The sequence below is a fragment of the Branchiostoma lanceolatum genome, chromosome 3, assembly GCF_035083965.1.
Source record: "Branchiostoma lanceolatum isolate klBraLanc5 chromosome 3, klBraLanc5.hap2, whole genome shotgun sequence".
Lineage (NCBI taxonomy): Eukaryota > Metazoa > Chordata > Leptocardii > Amphioxiformes > Branchiostomatidae > Branchiostoma > Branchiostoma lanceolatum.
This window is the reverse complement of record NC_089724.1, coordinates 30,103,429-30,124,069: the sequence shown is the minus strand read 5'-3', so window position 1 is coordinate 30,124,069 and position 20,641 is coordinate 30,103,429. Positions and strand designations below refer to the sequence as shown.

Sequence of the window (20,641 nt, the reverse complement as noted above, 5' to 3'; positions counted from 1 at the left end):
GTCACGTGTCCCAACCAGTTGATCATTTTAACCTGACGAAGGCTGCAGCAGGGACGGCCGAAATTTCGCGGACGCTTCTTTGTTGTCTAGGATTGCAGTTTAGCCGTATACTAAACTAGAGTTCCACGAACGTTATCTTCGCCAAATAATCAAGGCTTATTATGGATAGTTATTCGTATTTACATGCTTATCACCCCCTGAAATTTGATCATGCACCATACCATTTAGAAGTTATGATGGGGAGAATGTGTCCAGTCTAGATAGGGTTAAAAAAATCATTTGATGGTACAGGACTTAGTTAGTGTATGTGTCTAGTGTGCTGATATATGTTACATGTTATAACTGGTCATGAAAAAATATGAGTATGTTCGATATTGCAGTGTTGTAAGTTGAAAGTGATGATGAAATTGTACAGTCAATATATAAATACAATCAATCTTTATTCCATATCATACACATTTTGAAAGGCATAGTACATGTGACTTTTCTAGCTAGCAGTGGTGCAGTTTTGGTGCAGTGTACTCTCCAAGCAGAGCAGTGGGTCTGGCTGTTTTTTGACGTGTTTTTTGGTAAACACGTTAAAAACCAGCTGGACCCACACCTCTGCTTGTATTGGAGAATAATGGGTGTCCCATTTGTTTATTTATCTGACCTACATGTACGTTTATGCAAGGCCATCTGCTTACATGACCTGACACTGTCATATGAAATGCAGCGGGTTTACAAACTTTCCTTACTAATTATGCAAATTAGCTACTGATTTGCATAATTAGTCATTGATTATGTAAAGTATTATCTCAGCTCTCTACATACCAAACATCACGACGAACTGTCGACCCCTTCTCAAGTTATTCATGTCCGAATGTCAAAACAAAAACACCCACTGCAGTTCTTAACAAACCGCTAGGGGGCCCAAATTTACAGAACTTACTTCCTGTGGCATGAAGTATCTACCACACAAAAATCATGACCATAGCCTTTTCAGAAAATATGCCCCTAAATTTTGAAGCTCCGCTGCAGTACCTTATGTACCCGCCAGGAGGCCCATTATAGAACTTGACCTTCCTTTCTGTAAACCCTACCCATCCACTAAATATCATAAAGATCCATCAACAGCTTCTCGAGTTATGCTGGCGACATACAAATACACATCCACACAAAGCCTGCTGCAGTACCGACGGAAAATGCCAGGGGAACCATTTTTGAACTTGAGATCCATTTTCACAACATCTACACACCTACAAAAAATCATGAAGATCCATCAACGTTTCCGTCATTTTTTTGCCTACATACAAACACACAAAAAGTTAAAAGTCTGCTGCAGTACTGTTGAATAACGCAAGGTGAACCATTTTCGAACTTGACCTTCCTTTGCACAACCACTACACACCTACCAAAAATCATAAAGATTCATTGAAGCTTTCTTGAGTTATGCTCCTGACATACATACAGACCCACCCAACAGATTTTTCAACCGAAAACATAATCTTCTCCGAGTACAAGTACTCGGCGAAGATAATTACTGTCATAGAAAGTTACATCTTTTTTATCAAATTAATTTCATCTTTCCATCAACATCGACGTTGCGTGAACAATAAACCGTTCTGCCGTCCAAAGGCATGGCAGGTTACGGACCATACGACATCGCGTCATCACCATGGTCAGCAAAAGGGACAATAGGCATGAGATTATAGATTGAAACCACATAATATCTAATAATGGTTCTGCATACCCCCAAACCAGATAAGCTTTAGCAAAGACGCTGTGCTGCCGATCGAAATGAAATGGCTGATGAGTCCTGGAGGCCAACGCAATAAACAGCACCTGCAGATTGAAGACGATCAAATGAAGGGCATATACGGTCACCTTGGAGAAAGGACGGTCTACAAAACTGATTAATGGGATCCAAGCAGCTGCAGTTATTAACCTGTGGACAATGATTTATGAATTCCATGCATCACAATATATAACGTTACATCTGGTATTACATGTGTACTGCATTAGAAAATCTCGACATTGGTGTTCTTTGATATTTTGATATTCTTCGAAAAACACTTAATGATAGAAGTGTGGCATGTATGGCATAGTGTTTAGTCTAGCGGCCACAGGATCGGGAATTCGAAGTCACGGGGCTGGGCCAGACGCTCCGTCCTTTTGAAATGCTTTCCTTACTCCACCCCGGTATAAATGGGCCCTGGCCTCGGTTCGGAAGGTAAGAGAAGCAGTCTGTAGAGGGTATATGGCCATGGCATGGTGACACAATTATTATTTATTTATTGGTTTATTGATAAATAAACCAATAGATAAATAATGATTGGGTCACTATGCCATGGCCATATACCCTCTACAGACTGCTTCTATATGGCCATGGCATAGTGACCCAATGCCCCTACAGTGCCAAAAATACTGGTCAGACGTTTCGGAGGCTACAAGGTTTTCAATTTTATAAGCGTGCATGGTAACAATCAATTTTTTCAATGGACTTAATTGGCTTACAATATGCCGACAGTTACTGTCATTTTCTTCTGAGGTTTGAAAGAATGAAAAGAATTTCAAATAGAAAGAAAAAATCTCCCAATACCAGATTTTCGAACCTTTAGTCCCTTGAGTAGACCATGGTAACATTCAGAGTAACCTACGTACGTTGATGTGTCTACATTGCGTACATAGAATGTGCTTGAAATGTTAAAATTGTGAGGTGTTGAAGAACACCATGAAAACTAACATACGGTCAGGAAATAGAACCACTCTGTTTGTGTAATGCAGGCCAGAGATTCTGATCAGTGATTGTCAAAGTCCTGTGGGAAAACTGCCATAACTCCGTGATAGCTGCTTTACAATGTTTTAAATTTGGAGGAAAGAACAGGCTTGACTCGAGAAGTGCAACCATATGTCGTTTATGAGGTTATGTTATATGAATAAAGAGATATTATCATTTATTATGATACATGATTTTTTTCAACAAAATGTAGTTTAGAAAACTATTCCTAAAATGCAAATGTAAGTGTCGGTAAACGTTAATGCTCTTTCTATCCCGATAATTTCAAATTTCAAACATTCTTCTGTGTCACCCAACGCCAACGGTAATGCTAGTGGTAAGTCCTGGCATAACCCCTCAGATTAGTTACTATGCTGTAGGAATATTAACGACCTGACGAAGGAACATAGCTTGAGGCAATGGCTTCTCAGGACCTAATATTAGATACAATTGCTCAACCAAGCAGAAAATGAATGCTTTACTTGTGATTCAGGCAGGATGAAGAAGCCATGAGTCATAACCTTACTCAAACGTGACCAGAGTAACATTTTGTACCGTTTCAGAACAATTCCTTAACGATACGTGGTCGTGCACGGCAAAAGGCGATGAAAGGGTTTTGCGGGTCCAGGTTTGTTCACTTTGCTCATGGTCAGCTGGGAAAATAATGGTATTAAATACTAATATGGCTGAAAAACGCACGAAGTTATGTGTTTTTGGTCAAAATCAGCCTTGGTTCCGGATATGACTCCTCTTTGATGCGCCTCATTTTTTTAAAACAGAGTTATGTTAAATGTTAAGTGGCGCTGTTGATATAAGTTGTCAAACTTGTGTGCAAGAGACTTTGTCCGTATTCTTGTATCGTTTACGCAATTAAATAACTCTCTATATTTTTCATTCTCGTACATTGTTCTTGCTCCAGAGTCATGAGGATGCACAGCCTCGTAATGTGACCCAAAATGAAATTGAGGTGAAACCGTTTTGAGATTTACTTCAAAGGGACAAAATCGACTATTCCAATGATCTAAGACCGTCCTTTATCAGTATAGTCTCTTCAAAATATTTCAAATATTTTAAAACTCTTGTGTTTAGTTTCCTTCGTCGGTATCCCCTTAATATTTCTGTACTTCTTTTCTTATTCCACTGCTTTAGAATTGGCACAAAACATTTGATAGTTTTGGCGATTCGGTTTATTGCCAAAATGTATGTCATGTGCTTTTGTGTCCTTGTGTACAACAATACTTTAATGAATTACATGTGATTCAATTGAGCTTTGATTGCTTACAAGATTGTATGCTTTTTCATGTGTCACTTGGCAGTCAAAGTTTTAAAGAAAATGTGGACTGCATCAACGATTTGACCCCATGAATGGTTGACGCTTGAAGTGAACGTTAGTTTGAAAAGTTGTCGTGTGTTTTCAGGTGTTGTTTTGTACGTCTTGCGTTCTTAGACTTCTCCCTCTTGAGCGAAGCCGAAGAAGTCTGTTCATTATGAAAAGTTTCTGAGAATCTTTAAACTGTTATCACGATTTCTCTCTGCCCAGGTGCAACTAAAAGTTAGTCAAACGTCAGTTCAGCGAATGTATTTGCAGAATAAGATCGGTTTTAGATCCCCTCCGTAAACTTTAAACAGAATATACGGCGGTACATTCTGTTTCACTGACTTGACGTGTTACTAACTTTAGACTAACTGCCATTGTATTCCATCTGGATAGAAGTGGGACAGAGAGAGCTATAAATAGGACCCGCACACCTCTTGTCGCAGCTCGACTGTCCACGCTTTTTCCCATGGGAACCCCTTTCAAAAGAGCGTCGCTCGCAAGAAAATGACGACAATCATTTTAAATTCGAGCAACCGCTCCCTTTTTTGAGCCAGATTGGCCTGTACACAAAACGAATCCCCGAGTTACTCTGCTGTAACAGCTGGCAACACCCTCTAAGAACACAGTCGCAGTCCAACATCTAAACTGGCCCATCAAATATTTTATTAGTTATGTATAGATCCCTGATGACATAGGTTACAAAGTTCACAATAGATAATACATTGTGGATAACAACTGTTCACTCGTATCTAGAGTCTAAATCTCCACCGCTAAACAATATGTATGCACTCCACGATAGTTGGTGTTCATTAAAGGTAGTTAATGTACATGTTGTGCAACAGAATGGCACAAACAAGGACCGGGTTTGCACCTTAAATCCTTTAATCTGACCAGTAACACCGGTTAGGTCAACAGTGTGCCTACCCGGCCGCTTGGTGACCATGGTGACCGGTATATACAACAGGTCGGCCTTGTTCCACACCCTAGACTACAGAGGTCAAAATACTTCGCTTACCCTTGTTTAAACTAGAAACCAAACGTGTTACAGAATAAATACTCCACTGCATTCCAAAACTTTGCAATTCTCTGTATTTCTTTAAGAATTACGCAGTAAAAGTCGTTTCGTACCACCTGAAATCTTCTCAGTTCTTTGTTTGGGAATGCATGACATAGAGTGGCTTACTATGGACAAAGTTTGTTTGACAGAACAAATAGACGTTTGAATTTAGTTGCAGCAAAATAAAAGAATCATTACGATGTGCAGATACATCATTTTGACCCCTGTGTAGGAAAACCCGAGTAATCCTTAGAATAACTGCTATAACAACAACAACAACAACAACAATGGGCATGTCTCATTCCTGGGAAAATACAGATGCAGTCTGTTTAGATAAACAATTATTAGGTAAACACGTTTTTGGCAAGATCGGGCGTATCTTACATGATCTTACATAGAACCACATCACCTATTACAACAGCCTAAAACTATGCGTGTACGGATATACGGCCCTGCCGCATCACATAATATAGTACGTGTAGAATAATATTCCGTTATAAGAACGTTGTTTTGAGCTTTGAGTTGTGCTATTCATATTTCTTTACATTTACCACAGTTCTTTTTTCCGACTAGTCTTACAACATCTACTAAAGAGTCTTTTTGATATTTGATATCTGTCCAACATACCTCGAATGTTTTCGTCAATAAATGCAGCAGAAGTGATGGACTTTCGTTACCGGTATTTGAACCTGGTTGTCCGTGTGTCAGTTCATGAGTGGCGGTGCGCAGTTGAATGTGTCGGCGTGTCCACCCCGCCGTTCCGAAGGTTGTTGCAGCAGCACACGCTGTTTGTTTGGAAGCACAACAACTTTTTGAACGCTCTACGGAATTCCTTGTTCATGAAGGCGTAAACACACGGGTTTAGGAGAGAGTTGATGTAACCCAGCCAAAGCACCACTGAGTACAGCTGTTCTGGAATTGTACAGCCACACAGCGGGGTAATGGTGAACACGGTGAAGTAGGGAGTCCAGCAGATTATGAAGGCTCCTAGAACGGCGGCTAGAGTTCTCGTCGCCTTGTGTTCGTTTGCCAAGTTTTGATTCTGTCGCCGGTTTGCGTCACGAACTTCTGGCTGCAGTGCGTTGATTCGATTCGCCTGCTCTTTCGCGATGAGGAATATTCTGAAGTAGGTAATACACATGATGATGAGAGGAATGTAGTAGGTGCCAAACGCAACGATCATGATGTAGTAGACGTTCGTGTTGTTGAAACTACACTGGGTCGGGTCGTCTATGTTCTGTAGCCGGCCGTCTCCCGTGTTCCACCCGACCCAGATAGGCAGGAACGACACCAGCAGAGACACGATCCAGACTACGGCGATCGCCATGAAGGCTTTACGTCTGCACATTTTGTTACTGTAGGTAAAAGGGCGAGTAATGGCGTAATATCTGTCCAAACTGATGGCAAAGAGATTGAGAATGGACGCGGTGGAGCAAAGCACGTCCAGAGAGACCCACAGGTTACACAGGATCAGTCCGAAGTTCCAGTAACGGGTCACTTCGAATATTGTGCTGAACGGAAGCACAAGCACCCCGACTAGAAGGTCCGCTACAGCGAGCGACACGACAAAGTAGTTGGTGATGCTTCTGAGTCTTCGGTTCACCACAGCAGCTAAGCAGACCAGGACGTTTCCTATTATGGTCCCAAGGGTGATGATTCCGAGGAAAGTTCCCACAAGGACGGCAGCGAACAGAGTTTTCCCTCCGTACGGGGCCCGGGCTGCCGTGTCGCCGCCGCCGGGGAGCAGCGTGCTGTTGTCAGTCACGGCGAGGGTCAGGTTGTCCATTCTGCCGCCTCGTACGCCCCTGGGAGTTCGACATGGGGAAGAAGAAATACACAGGAAGAAGAGAACGTTAATACCGAGTCTTCCCCGATCTCTAACACTGTTTCAGTCGAAGGTATGGCCTAATGGGGATTTGATGAGGTGCCTGAGTAATCACGCCTGGATCCCCCGACCCGGTACCTCTCGCCCACACAACAGCCTGGCTCCGTACGAAAGGTCAGGCTCTGACAGGTTTGATCAGGAGGTCTCCTGTCAGCAAAGCTCGAGGCTTTTGTACCGGTCATCGTGTGGCAGTGACGAATGGTATCGGCGATAGGCGGGACAGGTCCCGTACATTCTCAGAGACATTTACGTTAACTCAGTACAGATTTATCTATTCGCGTCTAAAAGAGTGGAGTGGCATTCGCAACGGCCTTTCATGGCGCAAGTGAAGAATAGGAGTGGGAATGTGCCCGTCGTTATCTGGTAATTTTGTGTATTTATCGACCTGTTCCACCCGCTCGTGTGATGACGTAACGCGTCGACAGGTTGGGCCCTACTCGGGACCGTCCATTATCAAACTCATCAAACGTAGAAGGAGCGGACTATCCTTTGAACTAAAATAATTCGTGTCCTGTATACATATTTGATCTTTCGCACGATGAATCGATACTTTATCAAAGAAAAGTCTTTTGGCAAATCTCTCATTTTATTAAGTACCTAAAAATTTATACATGTGAAAACGGTCCTGTCTGAAAGTTAGCTACCTGTATCTATATCTACATCTGGTACCGTAAAAGTACAGTCAAGAATGTCTGCAGTTGGCACGAAAAATGGAGGTATTGTTTTGGCCTGTCTTTGTGTCTATGTACTTGTCTGTGTGTCTGTCTGCCCGTGTGTCTGCCCGTGTGTCAGTGTCTGCCCGTGTTTTTTTTGTGTGTGTGTGTGTGTGTGTGTGTGTGTGTGTGTGTGTGTGTGTGTGTGTGTGTGTGTGTGTGTGTGTGTGTGTGTGTGTGTGTGTGTGTGTGTGTGTGTGTGTGTTTGTATTTCCGGATATTTGCGGTCAGCATAACTTTAGAACCTCTGGATGGATTATAATGATATTTGGTATAATGTTGGTTGATATTGGGAAGACAAAGGTCAAGATCTCTGTTGAGGCCCCTGGATTGTAACCTTGGTACTGCAGCAGAACTTTTGTTTTTTGTATCTTTTGTCATGGACATACTATGGTTTTGATTTTTGTCACAAATAGCTTTTGATAGCTTTTTATAAGAAAACAGTTAAAACTAGCCCCTGCAGTTATAAAAGATACTGATAGAGGGCCCAAACTAATGCCACTTACTTCTTGATGAGTCCAATGGCTATCATGACCATAGCAGTCCAGAACACATACAAGATATGAAAACCAGAAGTCCTGCTGTAGTATCGCGGAAGGCGGCCCATAATCTATTTATTCTTCATTTTGCCAATAGCTACCAATATACCAAATATCAGAAAGATTCATCAACAACTTCTCAAGTTATGCTGTTCACAGACAGACAGGCAGACATAGACAGATAAAATAATAATCTAATAATCTAAGGAATCACAGTGGCCAAGTGGTTCTTGTGAAGAGGACGTCACTAGTACTGGTTTGGCTGTATTGGAAAGTGGTCACCGACGTTTTTCGGTGGTATGTTCGCTCATTATAATAGAGCGGGTACTGTTACCTCTTTAAGCTGGCATAACGTGTCGAACAATCAGCAGTTATACTAATCCGGGAATGCTGGCGAACCCCGAGTCACTTAATTGCCATAATTAGCGTATCGTTTTTCACCAAAATCCCACGCCACCCCTCTTATCCTCCTATTGTACTGTCCTCTATGCAAACTTTCCGATCAAAATCTCATTAGCAAACTAATTTTCGGTGAGGCAATTCTTTCATTCCTAAAATGTTTCTTGAGGGTTTCTGAAATTGTCAACTAGCGGATTCACTTGTCGACAGCTTTTGTTTGCTGCTATTTGACTGAAACTGAGTAGTTGTAACTACTGTACCATATATTCAACAACGCAGCAGGTCTTTGATCATCATTACATTGTAGTTTTGTGTTGGGTTATGTCATCGCACCGTCTCTTCTGAGGTGTTTGAATTGGGAGGAGCTTTCAGCCATGCATACACGTTAGCGTGGTTTTGAAAGGGTTAGCCTGGAATCCAGTCTTGTTAGCTTTAGTCCGCGTCCAATGGTCGCTACCTTGCCAACAATCTAACACAGTCACAAAGTCAACATGCCATACTGCTAACATTTCAGACAATGAATTTCTAATAATGTGCATGCGTGTATGTGGGTGTGTGTGTGTGTTTGTGTGTGTGTGCATGCATGTGTGTGTGTGTGCGTGTGTGTGCGTGCATGTGTGTGTGTGCGTGCATGTGTGTGTGTGTGTGTGTGCGTGCATGTGTCTGTGTGTGGGGGGGTGCGTGCCTGTGTGTGTGTGTGTGTGTGTGTGTGTGTGTGTGTGTGTGTGTGTGTGTGTGTGTGTGTGTGTGTGTGTGTGTGTGTGTGTGTGTGTGTGTGTGTGCACGTGTGTCATGGTGTGTGTATGTGTGTGTTAGACTAGCGGTTTACATGGAATCAAGGCCAGTGACCGGACTGCCAAGTTATACCTTAAAGTTTACATAAATAGACGCCACGCGATAGCCTAAAATGCATCATTGTTCATCTTGGACGCGACGGCTGGAGCGGACACAAGTAAGCAAGGCCGGATGCCAGGCTAGTACCACGTGGGGCCGCAAAATAACAAGTTTGTGTTGACAAACACTGTCATCTCCTGTTGTATCTTTGAATCTTCATGAAACTAATTAACTGGAAGGAAGGAGCTAAAGCTTGATAAAACGGCGTGTATATGTATATACAGAGCAAAATAATCCAAATGAAACAGTTTTTTGTTTACTTTCCCATTAGTCCACTTGACAGATTTAATCAACAGCGTGACGAATGTTCGCCATTGTCTTCCTCGAGACGCCCCCATTTAGAACTTAATCCTTGCATTATTTGAAGAACTATACATTTTAAAGTCGACTTCTATTGTGATCAAATGTGTGGACGAGGCAAACGAAGAGAAATGTTCGGATACGTAAACCTGCTTGCAGAGCTCTAGGCCCCACCAGAGGGAGTCAGAGATCAACTTTCCCCTCCTTTCCCTGACATCCTCCTCTCTTTGTTGACGTTTACATGCTGAAGTAATTCTCTCCAAAGAGACCGCAATCGGGAGTCATTAGGACCATGCTCAAACCCTCCAGGCAAAACTGACGGTCCGAGAGTACTTTAAGAGGCTATCGATCGCTCTCAAGAAACGAAAAGGCCATCAACTGAAATAGGTGCCAAATCGCATTCTGTTTACGGGTGATGCTATTCTCCAAGCAGAGGTTTCGATGGGGGTAATATTATACCGTAGTAGTGGCCGGGATCTTTAACACTGCCCTCTCGCCTCGCCCTGATGCAAGCACACACGCAAGCACACACACACACAAGCACACACACACACACACACACACACACACACACACACACACACACACACACACACACACACACACACGCGCACGCACACACACCAGCACACACACACACACACACACACACACACACACACACACACACACACACACAAGCACACACACACACACACAAGCACACACTCACACATACATACACACACACAAGCACACACACAGGCACGCACACACACACACTCACTCACTCACTCACACATACACGCACACACACAAGCACACACAGGCACACACACACACACACTCACTAACTCACACACTCACTCACACATACATGCACACACACGCACACACACCCCCACACACACACATGCACACACACACTCACTCACACAAATATACTGCAATTTCTACCGTATATATTGTTTATACATGACCACTACGCCCCTTATTGTATGTGCTGTACATGGAGTCAAACAGGCTACTTAAGCGCACCAACCTTGTTCAGTTCGGGGCCAGTGTTCGACCTGTGGTCAGCTCCAACAGATCAGGCCATGAATCTTGGAGACGCGTAAGTACACACTAGTAGTCGGAGGATTTGGGATAGACGCAATTTCCACCGCCTTTTTCTCGTCCCTTTGCAAAAGAGCTGAACTCTCCTATCACACGGGCCAGCGGAGGCAGACAAATGTTGTTCCAGGTCAGTCTGTTTGCGTTCTTTCTCGCTGGCTTATGTAAACCGTAACGTCAAACTAAACCTGCAGCAAGAAACGTGACTGCAATACGATATACCGACTTTTCCCGATATCTATTCATATATCTGAGGGACCTATGAGCTTCTGTTTAAATACCCATAGCAACTATCGCTGTACAGCGACCATAGGACCAAGCGTAGCTCTAAAACAACCATCGTGAAAGAAAAGCTTTTGCACTAATCCCACGGGAAGAATTGGGGACATTGTTTGGATGCACGCATCCCTATGACAACTGTCTTGTTAGTCTACGCGCCGGTTGCCCCTTTTTGTTGACTTTAATTGTTGGAGCCATTCATTCCGACTCAGTTCAGGATGGGAGGAATTATGGTTACTTCCAACTCATGCAGAAATGTAACGCGAAACCACTGTCCATACTTAAGCCAAGAAGGCTACGTTATGACCTAGAGCATTTTCGAAGTATTGTGATAATTGTTTATCCAAAAGTTCTGGGTCGTAGGTAATAGAGCAAAAAGCAAAGAAAATGCGTACAATCAACCTGTTCAAACTTCCCTCTGTAAATAGCGTAATAGTTGCCCCTTGATAAGAGCTTATCTCTAAAGACAACCTGCGACGACAGGTTTGAGAATATATTCGCATTTTTGACGTCAAAGAATTCAGACAGGAAAAAAATGGGTCTCACCTAAAATGTCAGCAACTAGAGACAGTTCTCCGCCAGGTGTACCTGATCCTTCCCAAGCTGCATGATTATGTACACTATATAATCAAGGCTTCTCGTGTGAGTTTTCCCGATTTGCTGGTATGGACAGATTGTTGTACAAATGAAGAATGCAGCCAGACTTTCCCACTGCATCTTTCCCAGATGATTATCGGTAAACAGCTGCCATCCGCTATTCGTCATGCCACGTCCCCATTCCCACTGTATGTAGTCTCTATGCAGGCCTCTCGTGCCCTGGTCACAGCCTCTCCAAGGACAGTGGTCGATAGGATCCCACGGCACTGTCAGCTTTTTCCCCCGCCTGTCTAACTAACCACATACCTGCAATTTTGCCTGTTTGAATTCAATTAACAGCTTGAGTTGCTAAGGGGCCTGAGGCAGAATTTCTACGGAGGCGTGATGCACCTGGTGCCGAAGAGCTGGCGTTCGGGGCCCTGGCAACAGTCTGGTTTCCAGACCTTTGGAGTTAAAACAGGCATTTTGTGTTTGTTTGAACCTTGTGTCTTATTTCGTGCAATTTGATGCGCAATGGCAGTATGCTAGCTTCAAGGATAAAATTTTGATGCATTTTCATCATCAAAGTGCAGGAGTGACGGAATAGCAAAGTGCTTTTATCTGCAGAGGTCAACATAAATATTTTTCTATGTCTCTCGTATCGAGTGTCTCTTGCGCGTTGTAATGTCTGTTTTTGTTGAAGGGCCGAGCACTTGTGATTTTTGCGGGGCTGAGAAAATTACAACAGCCTTTCATAACGGGGATAAATCATTATTCATTGTATCGAGGCATGACTAAAAGCAAAGACATATCCATTCAAACATTTTGGGATGTTTCATAGAGTGAGGGCTAAATCATCTGTCGGTGAATAGAAAAATATAACGTTGGGTAACATAAATTCGGGATTTTTCCGATAATGGTTGACTGAAATCAATCTAGCAGAACAATAAACCATCCTTTTTTTCGATAATTCTGTCAGTATCATGTACTATCTTTGCACTAATCATATGTATGGTAGATTTTGTCTCTAGTCGTGCTGACACCATAGTATTTCAACTTGAAACTACCGTCCGCCGCACGCACAATGACGGTGCTGTAGGACAGGGGGGCACATTAATTCGGGAGAGAAGATTCGTCTTGAATATCTTACCGCTAATCACAGTTTATACAGCAGCTATTCGTTCCATCCTTGGCTTGAGGAGAGTGCTATGGATATAGACGTGTTCAAGTAAAAAAAAATACACGAAAAAAACGGCCGTACCGCACACATCAGGCCAGTTCGGGAACAACCCGTGTGTTGAGTCGGTAGAACTTCACTCAAAGTCGGCCCATCGTCATCATCGGGCAACGTGTAACGTTACATTATTCATGGAAAGTTAGCTGGATGCCGTAGCAATGGTAATACTACTATGTCCATGTGTTCCTTGTTGTGTTAGGAGCAAACTTTGAGGAAAATATCTTCCTCAGTCCACAATCACACGCAGCATTTAGACCAAAAAGTGTTCCTCACAAACCTTTGTCGTCTGCTTGACAACAGGATTCTGGTTAACAATATGGCGGCGGGAAATACACGTGCCGTAGGTTGTAGCAACAGAGAGGAGTTTTGATGATTGATCACACTTAGAATCCAGTTGCAGGTTAGCAAAAGAGATTGTAATAAGTTGTCTTGTAAATAATTGCGTTTAGCAGGAAGCGGATGTGACATTTTTCTTATAAACCAGCCGACAACCATGTTGTGTAATTCTCCCACGAAGCCCTCAGACTGTTCCAATAAGGGACGGAGAGTTTTTGACCTCGTCGCCTTCTAATGCATGCTTATCGAAGCTTTTCAGACAGTGTTCTGAATACGTAAGTCTGTCAGGTTTGCATTTCTAGCGGTATTACATGTACTTATGTTGCATCTAGCACATATCCCTAAATACCCCGTTTTCGAAAAATCGCGAATTTAAGTACCCCGCGAATTTATGTTACCCAACGTTACATCTACCAATAAACTGCTACAACTGAATTCTAACGAATGCAAAAACAACAAGTTACAAAAGCATACTATTGGCTAGTGATGCGACATATTTAATTGAAAAAGAGTGGAATATCGATAGATCTTCCATTTTAACTGTAGGTGCTGCCGGAAGAGACCGTTCTAGCACGAGGGTTGCTTTTTTAAGAAATTCAATAATGGAACGGTCCATTTTGAGAGAAGGATATGGATAGAATATGCTGTATTTGCTCGCAAATATTGCCTGTCTAGATGTATCTATTTTAGAACACCTCTCGGGTAAATGAAGCCTTTTTGAACATTTTCTAACAGAACCCGATGGACAATGTTTGCCTGGGATACAGAATCGAACCTTATGAATTAATGTGCTGTGGTCCGAACGGCAAGGTTCACCAGATAATCTATATGTGAGATACAATATGTGCTGCATCTAACAATGTCTCTGCCTTAATGAAGGAAAAAGCAGCGTTCCCGCCAGACTGTTTTCGAGGCCAACACAGATCTTTGCTTCTCAAAATAACGTTCTTTCCTAGCCGCAGTGCAAAATTCCAAATCGGCTTCCATGTTCATTGTGAAGTCACTGATTAATGTGGGAAGAATCAAAAGCTGGAGGTATGATGTTTTGATGATTCGATGTTCAACAACATCAGAAGTGTATATATTTTGCACAAATGTCTATGTTATTAAACAATATTATCATTGTTTAGGTAATTTCCGGAAATACTTAATTTGATGTCATTGGTGTCTTATGCACTCTCAAACCAGGAAAGCAAATTACCGAGGTGGGTATTAGCTGGTCAGGCAGGCATAGAAGCTGTGCCGAGGAATCCCAGACAGCCTGCAGCCCTGTCCGGGGGACCAGATTAGCCCGACTGGCGTTTCGGCGTCTTCGGACGTCTTTTTCTACATTCGACAAGAAGGTTATGCTATTTTGAAGTGAATGGGGATGTACAGCATAACCCAAGGAGCTGTGGATCAATGTTCATGAATTTGGGTAGGTGGGGAGATGTCGGGGAGACGAAAGTCATCGTAGAGAAATTCAGTTTGATGCTATGGTCGTTTTGAGTTCCCTAGCGGCTACTTTGGAACTGCGGTGGGCCATTTTGTTGGAAACGTTGGAGGATGACCTGCAGTGACCTGCAGTGGCCCCTTCTCTCCGAAAGGAGGAGGAACGCCCGCCTCACCTTTTCTATAAGCTAGTCAATAACTACAATATTAACACAGATAGTCTACTGAAACCAGCTCAGGTGCGCACCCAGAGAAGTCACACGCTCAAATGTCAACCACTTAACGCCCGGACAGACTCTTATAAACATTCATTCTTCCCCCGCACCATCCCCGAGTATCTGGGGGTTCAACAAGTTGAAGTTGAAGGATAACTCAAGCTGGGGTTGGTGGGTTTTCGTTGTTTTGGGTAGGTAGGTACCTAGGGGATGAATACTTAACATAAGATGCATTTATGCAAATCAGGGCCTTATTGACAGAGTCAATGAGGAACATTGGTTTCTACCTACATACAAGGACACCAGCTGGTGTGACCAGGGCTGGAATTATTGGGGCCATGGACCACAGATTTTCATGATAGGGCTTTAAAACAAATGACTAACGTTACTGAGAAAGAGAGGAGCATCAATTGACATAGCAATTATGCAAACGAGGCCATAATTTGCGTAATTACTACGATGATGTGAAAAATCTATACTTCCATGGTGGTACGTGACGGTAATTTGATACCTGTGGTATCTGGAATTTGGTTGAAGGTGAAGATCATCAAACATTAACCGTGTGAACTTGACCCTCATTGGCATAACTGATAAGAAAATACTAGAACGGCCTTCTTTGCTAAGATAGGACTTCTATACTTTGACCAACTTGTGTTATTTGGCTAAACGAGATCGTCAACTACATGTACTGAATTATGCAAATGAGATCCTTTTTTGCATGATAGATGAAAAGCGTTTCTAATACATCATTCGTTAAGGTTAGCATCATTTGGCGAAGGTATGTGGTCGTGGAACTCTCGTAGTTCTTTTTGCACCTTTAACTGTGTCTCGGGGCGCCCAATGTATGATTGTCAGAACGTCAACATTGTCTCGAAACTTCTGAAAAACCTGTCCAAGTTGGATTAAAAACGTGACAATTGTGCACATTTCCATGTGTTTTTTAGGTCAAATTTACCCCTCTAAATGCAGGAAATGGCATTTCAGAAGTTTGAAAATGTCCAAAGCCCCAAAACTGTTTTGCGCACAACCAGTCACCTAACCCCAGTTTCAGGACCCCTTCAGGACCGGGGAAGGGGCGCGCATTTCATAGATTACTACCGAGGACGAACTGTAATTAGGTAAAGCCAGGTGGGCGTCCCTCAGCCACGGAATTGCTTTAAAAGTTCGTAAGTGCGTGCTTCCGCAATTCGCATTATTTTTTTCAATTCGAATAGCTATCAATACTGTTACGTTTACTTAACACCTGCTATTGAAACCACTCTCCTGCGTCAACACTCAAAGTCGCAAACACAGTATGTCTGATAGAAAGTGAGAGAAATCCAAGTGTAAAGTGTGCTGTGTGGTGTTGGAATGTGTCGGCTTTGAGACTGTATGATTTGGAATGTGAAGTTTTTCGTGACGTCAGAGCTATTCGTATTGTGCCGACTTGTGTGTTCACACCTACGGCACGCTGCTGGTCGATTCGAGTCAATCCACCCCAATCCACTCCCGAGAGGTGGACTGGATGGATGCGAATCGATCCCGAATTGGGCTGTTTACATTCAGGAAAGTCTATTCGAATCGATTCGAATGGCCAATGATGCGAACTGATTCGCATAGATTTTGCCGACTGTGGGAATACGTACGGCCTAAAACACCAGAGTCAGGTAAGACCTCTGACGATGTCACTGTATATACTCAAGACAGGACATCATTTATGATGATTAGCAGTATCTGTGAGGCTTTAGATCCCAAGTCCACAACGCTTGATTAACGCCAGGCAAGGTATGTCACGTGGAGATTAACGCTCCTCTTCCTCAAAAGGTTTCATCTGACTCGTACCACCGTGCCACTCTTTACACGTGTCATCGCCAGATGTGTAGGGATCGATTTCAGGGGTCGCCAGTTTCATTGTCGTCAAGGAAACGTCGATATCGTATAATGGCTGTTTACTATTATTCCAATCATTTCCTCTATTCAACAACGTTTAAAGAACATTTACTTCCAGTCATTCCTACGCGAAATTCATAATGACAACAAATTAGTAATCACGCAAGGAACAGCCTACGCTTATGTAGAGGTGACCACCGTTAGCCAGTTATAACTGGGCCAGGAGACGTCTCCTGGCTCTTGAGAGACATTGGTTAACGGTAGGCTCTGGACGGGAGGTGGCTCTCCGGGCATGGAACGACACCACAGATACAGGACTGTAGGACTGAAAGCTCGCGAGAGTGCACGAGAGCAGTACAGAACGGTGAATTTTAGGTCCGCATCGGGACGCCCGGATCCATATATCGTCGTTGGTCGTCCAGCAGCAAAACTCTGCCTGTTCCATGGTGAGGTGAGCAACCCTGGTTCATTTATACCGATTATTTTTGTATTGAATAGGCACAGATCCTCGTTAAATAATCTGCCGCACTAGCTCGGGCCAAGCCCGATGTGAAAGGGGAGGGGGGCGATAAGACATCACCGCGAGTAAAAATGTAACGTTACATTATATATTTTTGATACATATGTCACCAAGAGTTAAATACGTAGACGGACAGGTGACTCTTAACCGAACCAAGCATAACCCAGCATCAAGAGACCACGTCTCGTGATATAATAGACGTTAAGCAAGGACAACAACAACAATGGCACTGCTGCTGTTACTGGCATTTATTCATTGGCCACGTTCATTCAAATCATACTCCATTCATTACTAGAACATTTCAGAATGATATTTTCGGAATACACCGGAATACACATAAAGAGTTTGAAGTCTATTGAAATACAGTATGCTTTGATTACAGGTTATATTTCAGCATGATCACTATTTAGACAATGAGGTAGTTACTAGTAACTGTCCCTATAGCACCAAGCTGAAACTAGCCCTCGATTCGGCCTTCGATTCACAGCCTTCGATTCAGCCCTCGATTGGATTTTGCCGCCGGTTCAGCCTTCGATTACAGGGAATAGACAGAACATAGCAACCAATTTAGTTACCGATTCGAAAAACCTAGAATCTATGCCAGCTCTCTTAGTCTTACAACAAATACAAAAGGCAACACAATGATCAACTTAGTTCCAAATCACTCAACAAGGAGATATTTACTTGCAATGTCGGAAAGGACATAATATCAGGAATTTGGCATAAAATGATAGTGACAACTGACAAGAGACACTAGTCCTCTATTCGGCCGTCGATTGGATTTTGTTCAACGGATTACAGCGCTATCTGCCGTTTTTCTAAATGTGACCCGGAACTTGAAAGGGTGATTGGGACGAATTGCTAGCTACATGTATATAACGTTGTTATATAACTTATACATTACATGATTTGTATTTCATTAAAATACAAATTAAATGTATAATGACGTTATATACATGTAGCTAGCTGTAGGGACAGTTAACCACCTCATTGTCTAGATAGTGATCATAACAAATTTGATAAGTCAGGTGAATGGCTACATTTTATACTGGTATAGGCCATTAGCCATGGCGACTAACTTCACTTTAGGAAGCTGCGTTTACTATTTCTAAGACATGTCCCTGTGGCACAACCGGTAACGCAACCTGCTGCTTTTCCATTGATCCTTTGGGCTGGGGTTCAATCCCAGGGTCGAATTCAGCTGGGACATGTTGTAAGGGATTGCATCCATTAATTCCGATATGGTGATGAAAACTCAGAAAAGCCGGCGTCCCTGTGTATGAGGGAGCTTTGGGCGTAAGCCTCAAACGTGAAACCTCTGCACGTAAAAGAACCCAACACAGAAGAGTACTGAGTAGGGGTGACCTGGTGTGCTTGTTCATGCCCTTGCGAAGCTGCATTGCATTATCAATACCACTAGCTACGTGAAAAAGCATCATACTTCCATGTCACCTCAATTGAGGATGACTGCTTCACCTTTTTAATGTATAAAATGTAATATTAAACACAGTTTCCTTTGTTGTCATGGTTACCACATATCTATTACATAATATGTATATCCTCCTTCTTAAGTAGAGTCTACCAGACAACTATGGACAATATGGAACATGGAGATTCAAGGGAACTGCGGGCAATAGATAGGGTGATTTAAGGAGGTTCAATATACTAGTATATCATAACTTGGATGGAAATATTCACTCAGTTGCCTTCGTTCACCTGACGCTCATCATCTTATTATACAATACAATACAATGTACCTAACTAAGATAGATTGGGATCTGCTATAAGTTATTTCTGTAAAACAGGACAGAACATGTACAGTATGAATCTCCAAACTTACCAAGTAGTACCTGGGACTGGGAGATACATGTGCTAGTACGAGACTGTTAGTAAGTTGGTCAAAATACCGTAAATGCAGAAATGTTCGCTGTGGTTTGATGTTCATGGTTTTTGCGGTGAACTTTCAGCACAACTTAAAACCACCGCAAAACTTTTTGCCCACATATGACTGCAAACACTCAATTTTCTCTCTACAGCTATAAGCAAATTATGAATAAACTAAAAGATTACAAGAACATCGCTGACACCTGTGTTCCCACCAGATATTTTGTTTCATGTTTGGGAATCGAAAGGCATTCAATTTCAAATTACGATAAAGCCTGTTGAATTTCGTCCCTCAAATGCAAGAAGTCATTTTCAAATGATAGGTCATAAAAACCTGTCATACGACACTCCTGTTTAAGCCCGTCCATGTTCACATTGGTCCCAAGAAGAGGTCCATAACTTTTGAATGAATTTTTGGGCAGCCTTGGATGTGTTGTACAAGATTCAGCCACATGTACATGTATTGTCATCAAGTCCATGGTCTGATCTCTCATAGCCACACTGGAAATCCTATTACATTTGTATCAAACAGTCAAAACCAACGTTGCCAGTGACCTAGGTTTTTGCGGTTACCTCTTTATCGCAAACTTAAAATCATTCTCAACCACCCCCAAGCGAAAAGTGGACTGTCCCAGGATAATGCTTTCCTTATTACCAGTAAGTTATTCCCACTGCAAATTTCAAGCCATTTAGCTTTCCTAGCAGGGTACCTGGGTATTTAACAGGCACCAAAAATGCCAAAAATCACCTCCATTTAAGAAGTGGACTACTCCACGATCATTTGCACCTTATCTGGTGCAAAGACCTTACACCTGAGTCCTCACCAAATTTACTTGACTTACATAGGAATTAGGATGTCACGGAAGACAATTGCAAAAAGCATCATTTTGGGCAAAACTGCCCCCAAAATGATTAATAATGATGTTGTAACCACCTCCATGCAAGAAGTGTCTATTCTGGAAAAAGCTCCTCCTATCTCTCCTTACAGCAACTAGCTCTTCCTCGCCGAATTTCAATCCATTTGGCTTTCATAGCAGTACACGAGTCAAAACAAACTTGGGGCAAAATCATTTTTATCCACCCCCATGCAAGTTGTGGGAACTTCCTGGGTCATGCTTATTTCACCACAAACAGTTCAATACCCTATAGCAACAGAATCATAGTCTCATATGGCCATGGCTAGGCCAAGGCAAGCATTCCTGACCATGCCCCTATAGCTAGCCTCTCTGTTGAGTGGTGTTGTACATTGTGCCCTATCTTTAAAACACTTCTGCAAACAGCCCACTCGACCTCTCCAGACTATATCTCACTACAGTCCACTTACGGTACATGTTACTAT

General features: G+C 42.7%; 1 protein-coding gene across 2 annotated transcripts in view; it reads right to left on the bottom strand.

Annotated features, from left to right (window-relative positions):
* Window positions 1-4,717: 4,717 nt before the first annotated feature.
* Window positions 4,718-20,641, bottom strand: part of LOC136431361 (histamine H2 receptor-like) — a 33,263-nt gene continuing 17,339 nt past the window's right edge. For both annotated transcript variants that reach the window (XM_066422703.1, XM_066422704.1), the window contains one exon: window positions 4,718-6,938. In XM_066422703.1, coding sequence (XP_066278800.1) covers window positions 5,843-6,919 — 1,077 coding nt within the window. In that variant the 5' untranslated portion in view covers window positions 6,920-6,938 and the 3' untranslated portion in view covers window positions 4,718-5,842. The remainder of the gene's footprint in view (window positions 6,939-20,641) is intronic.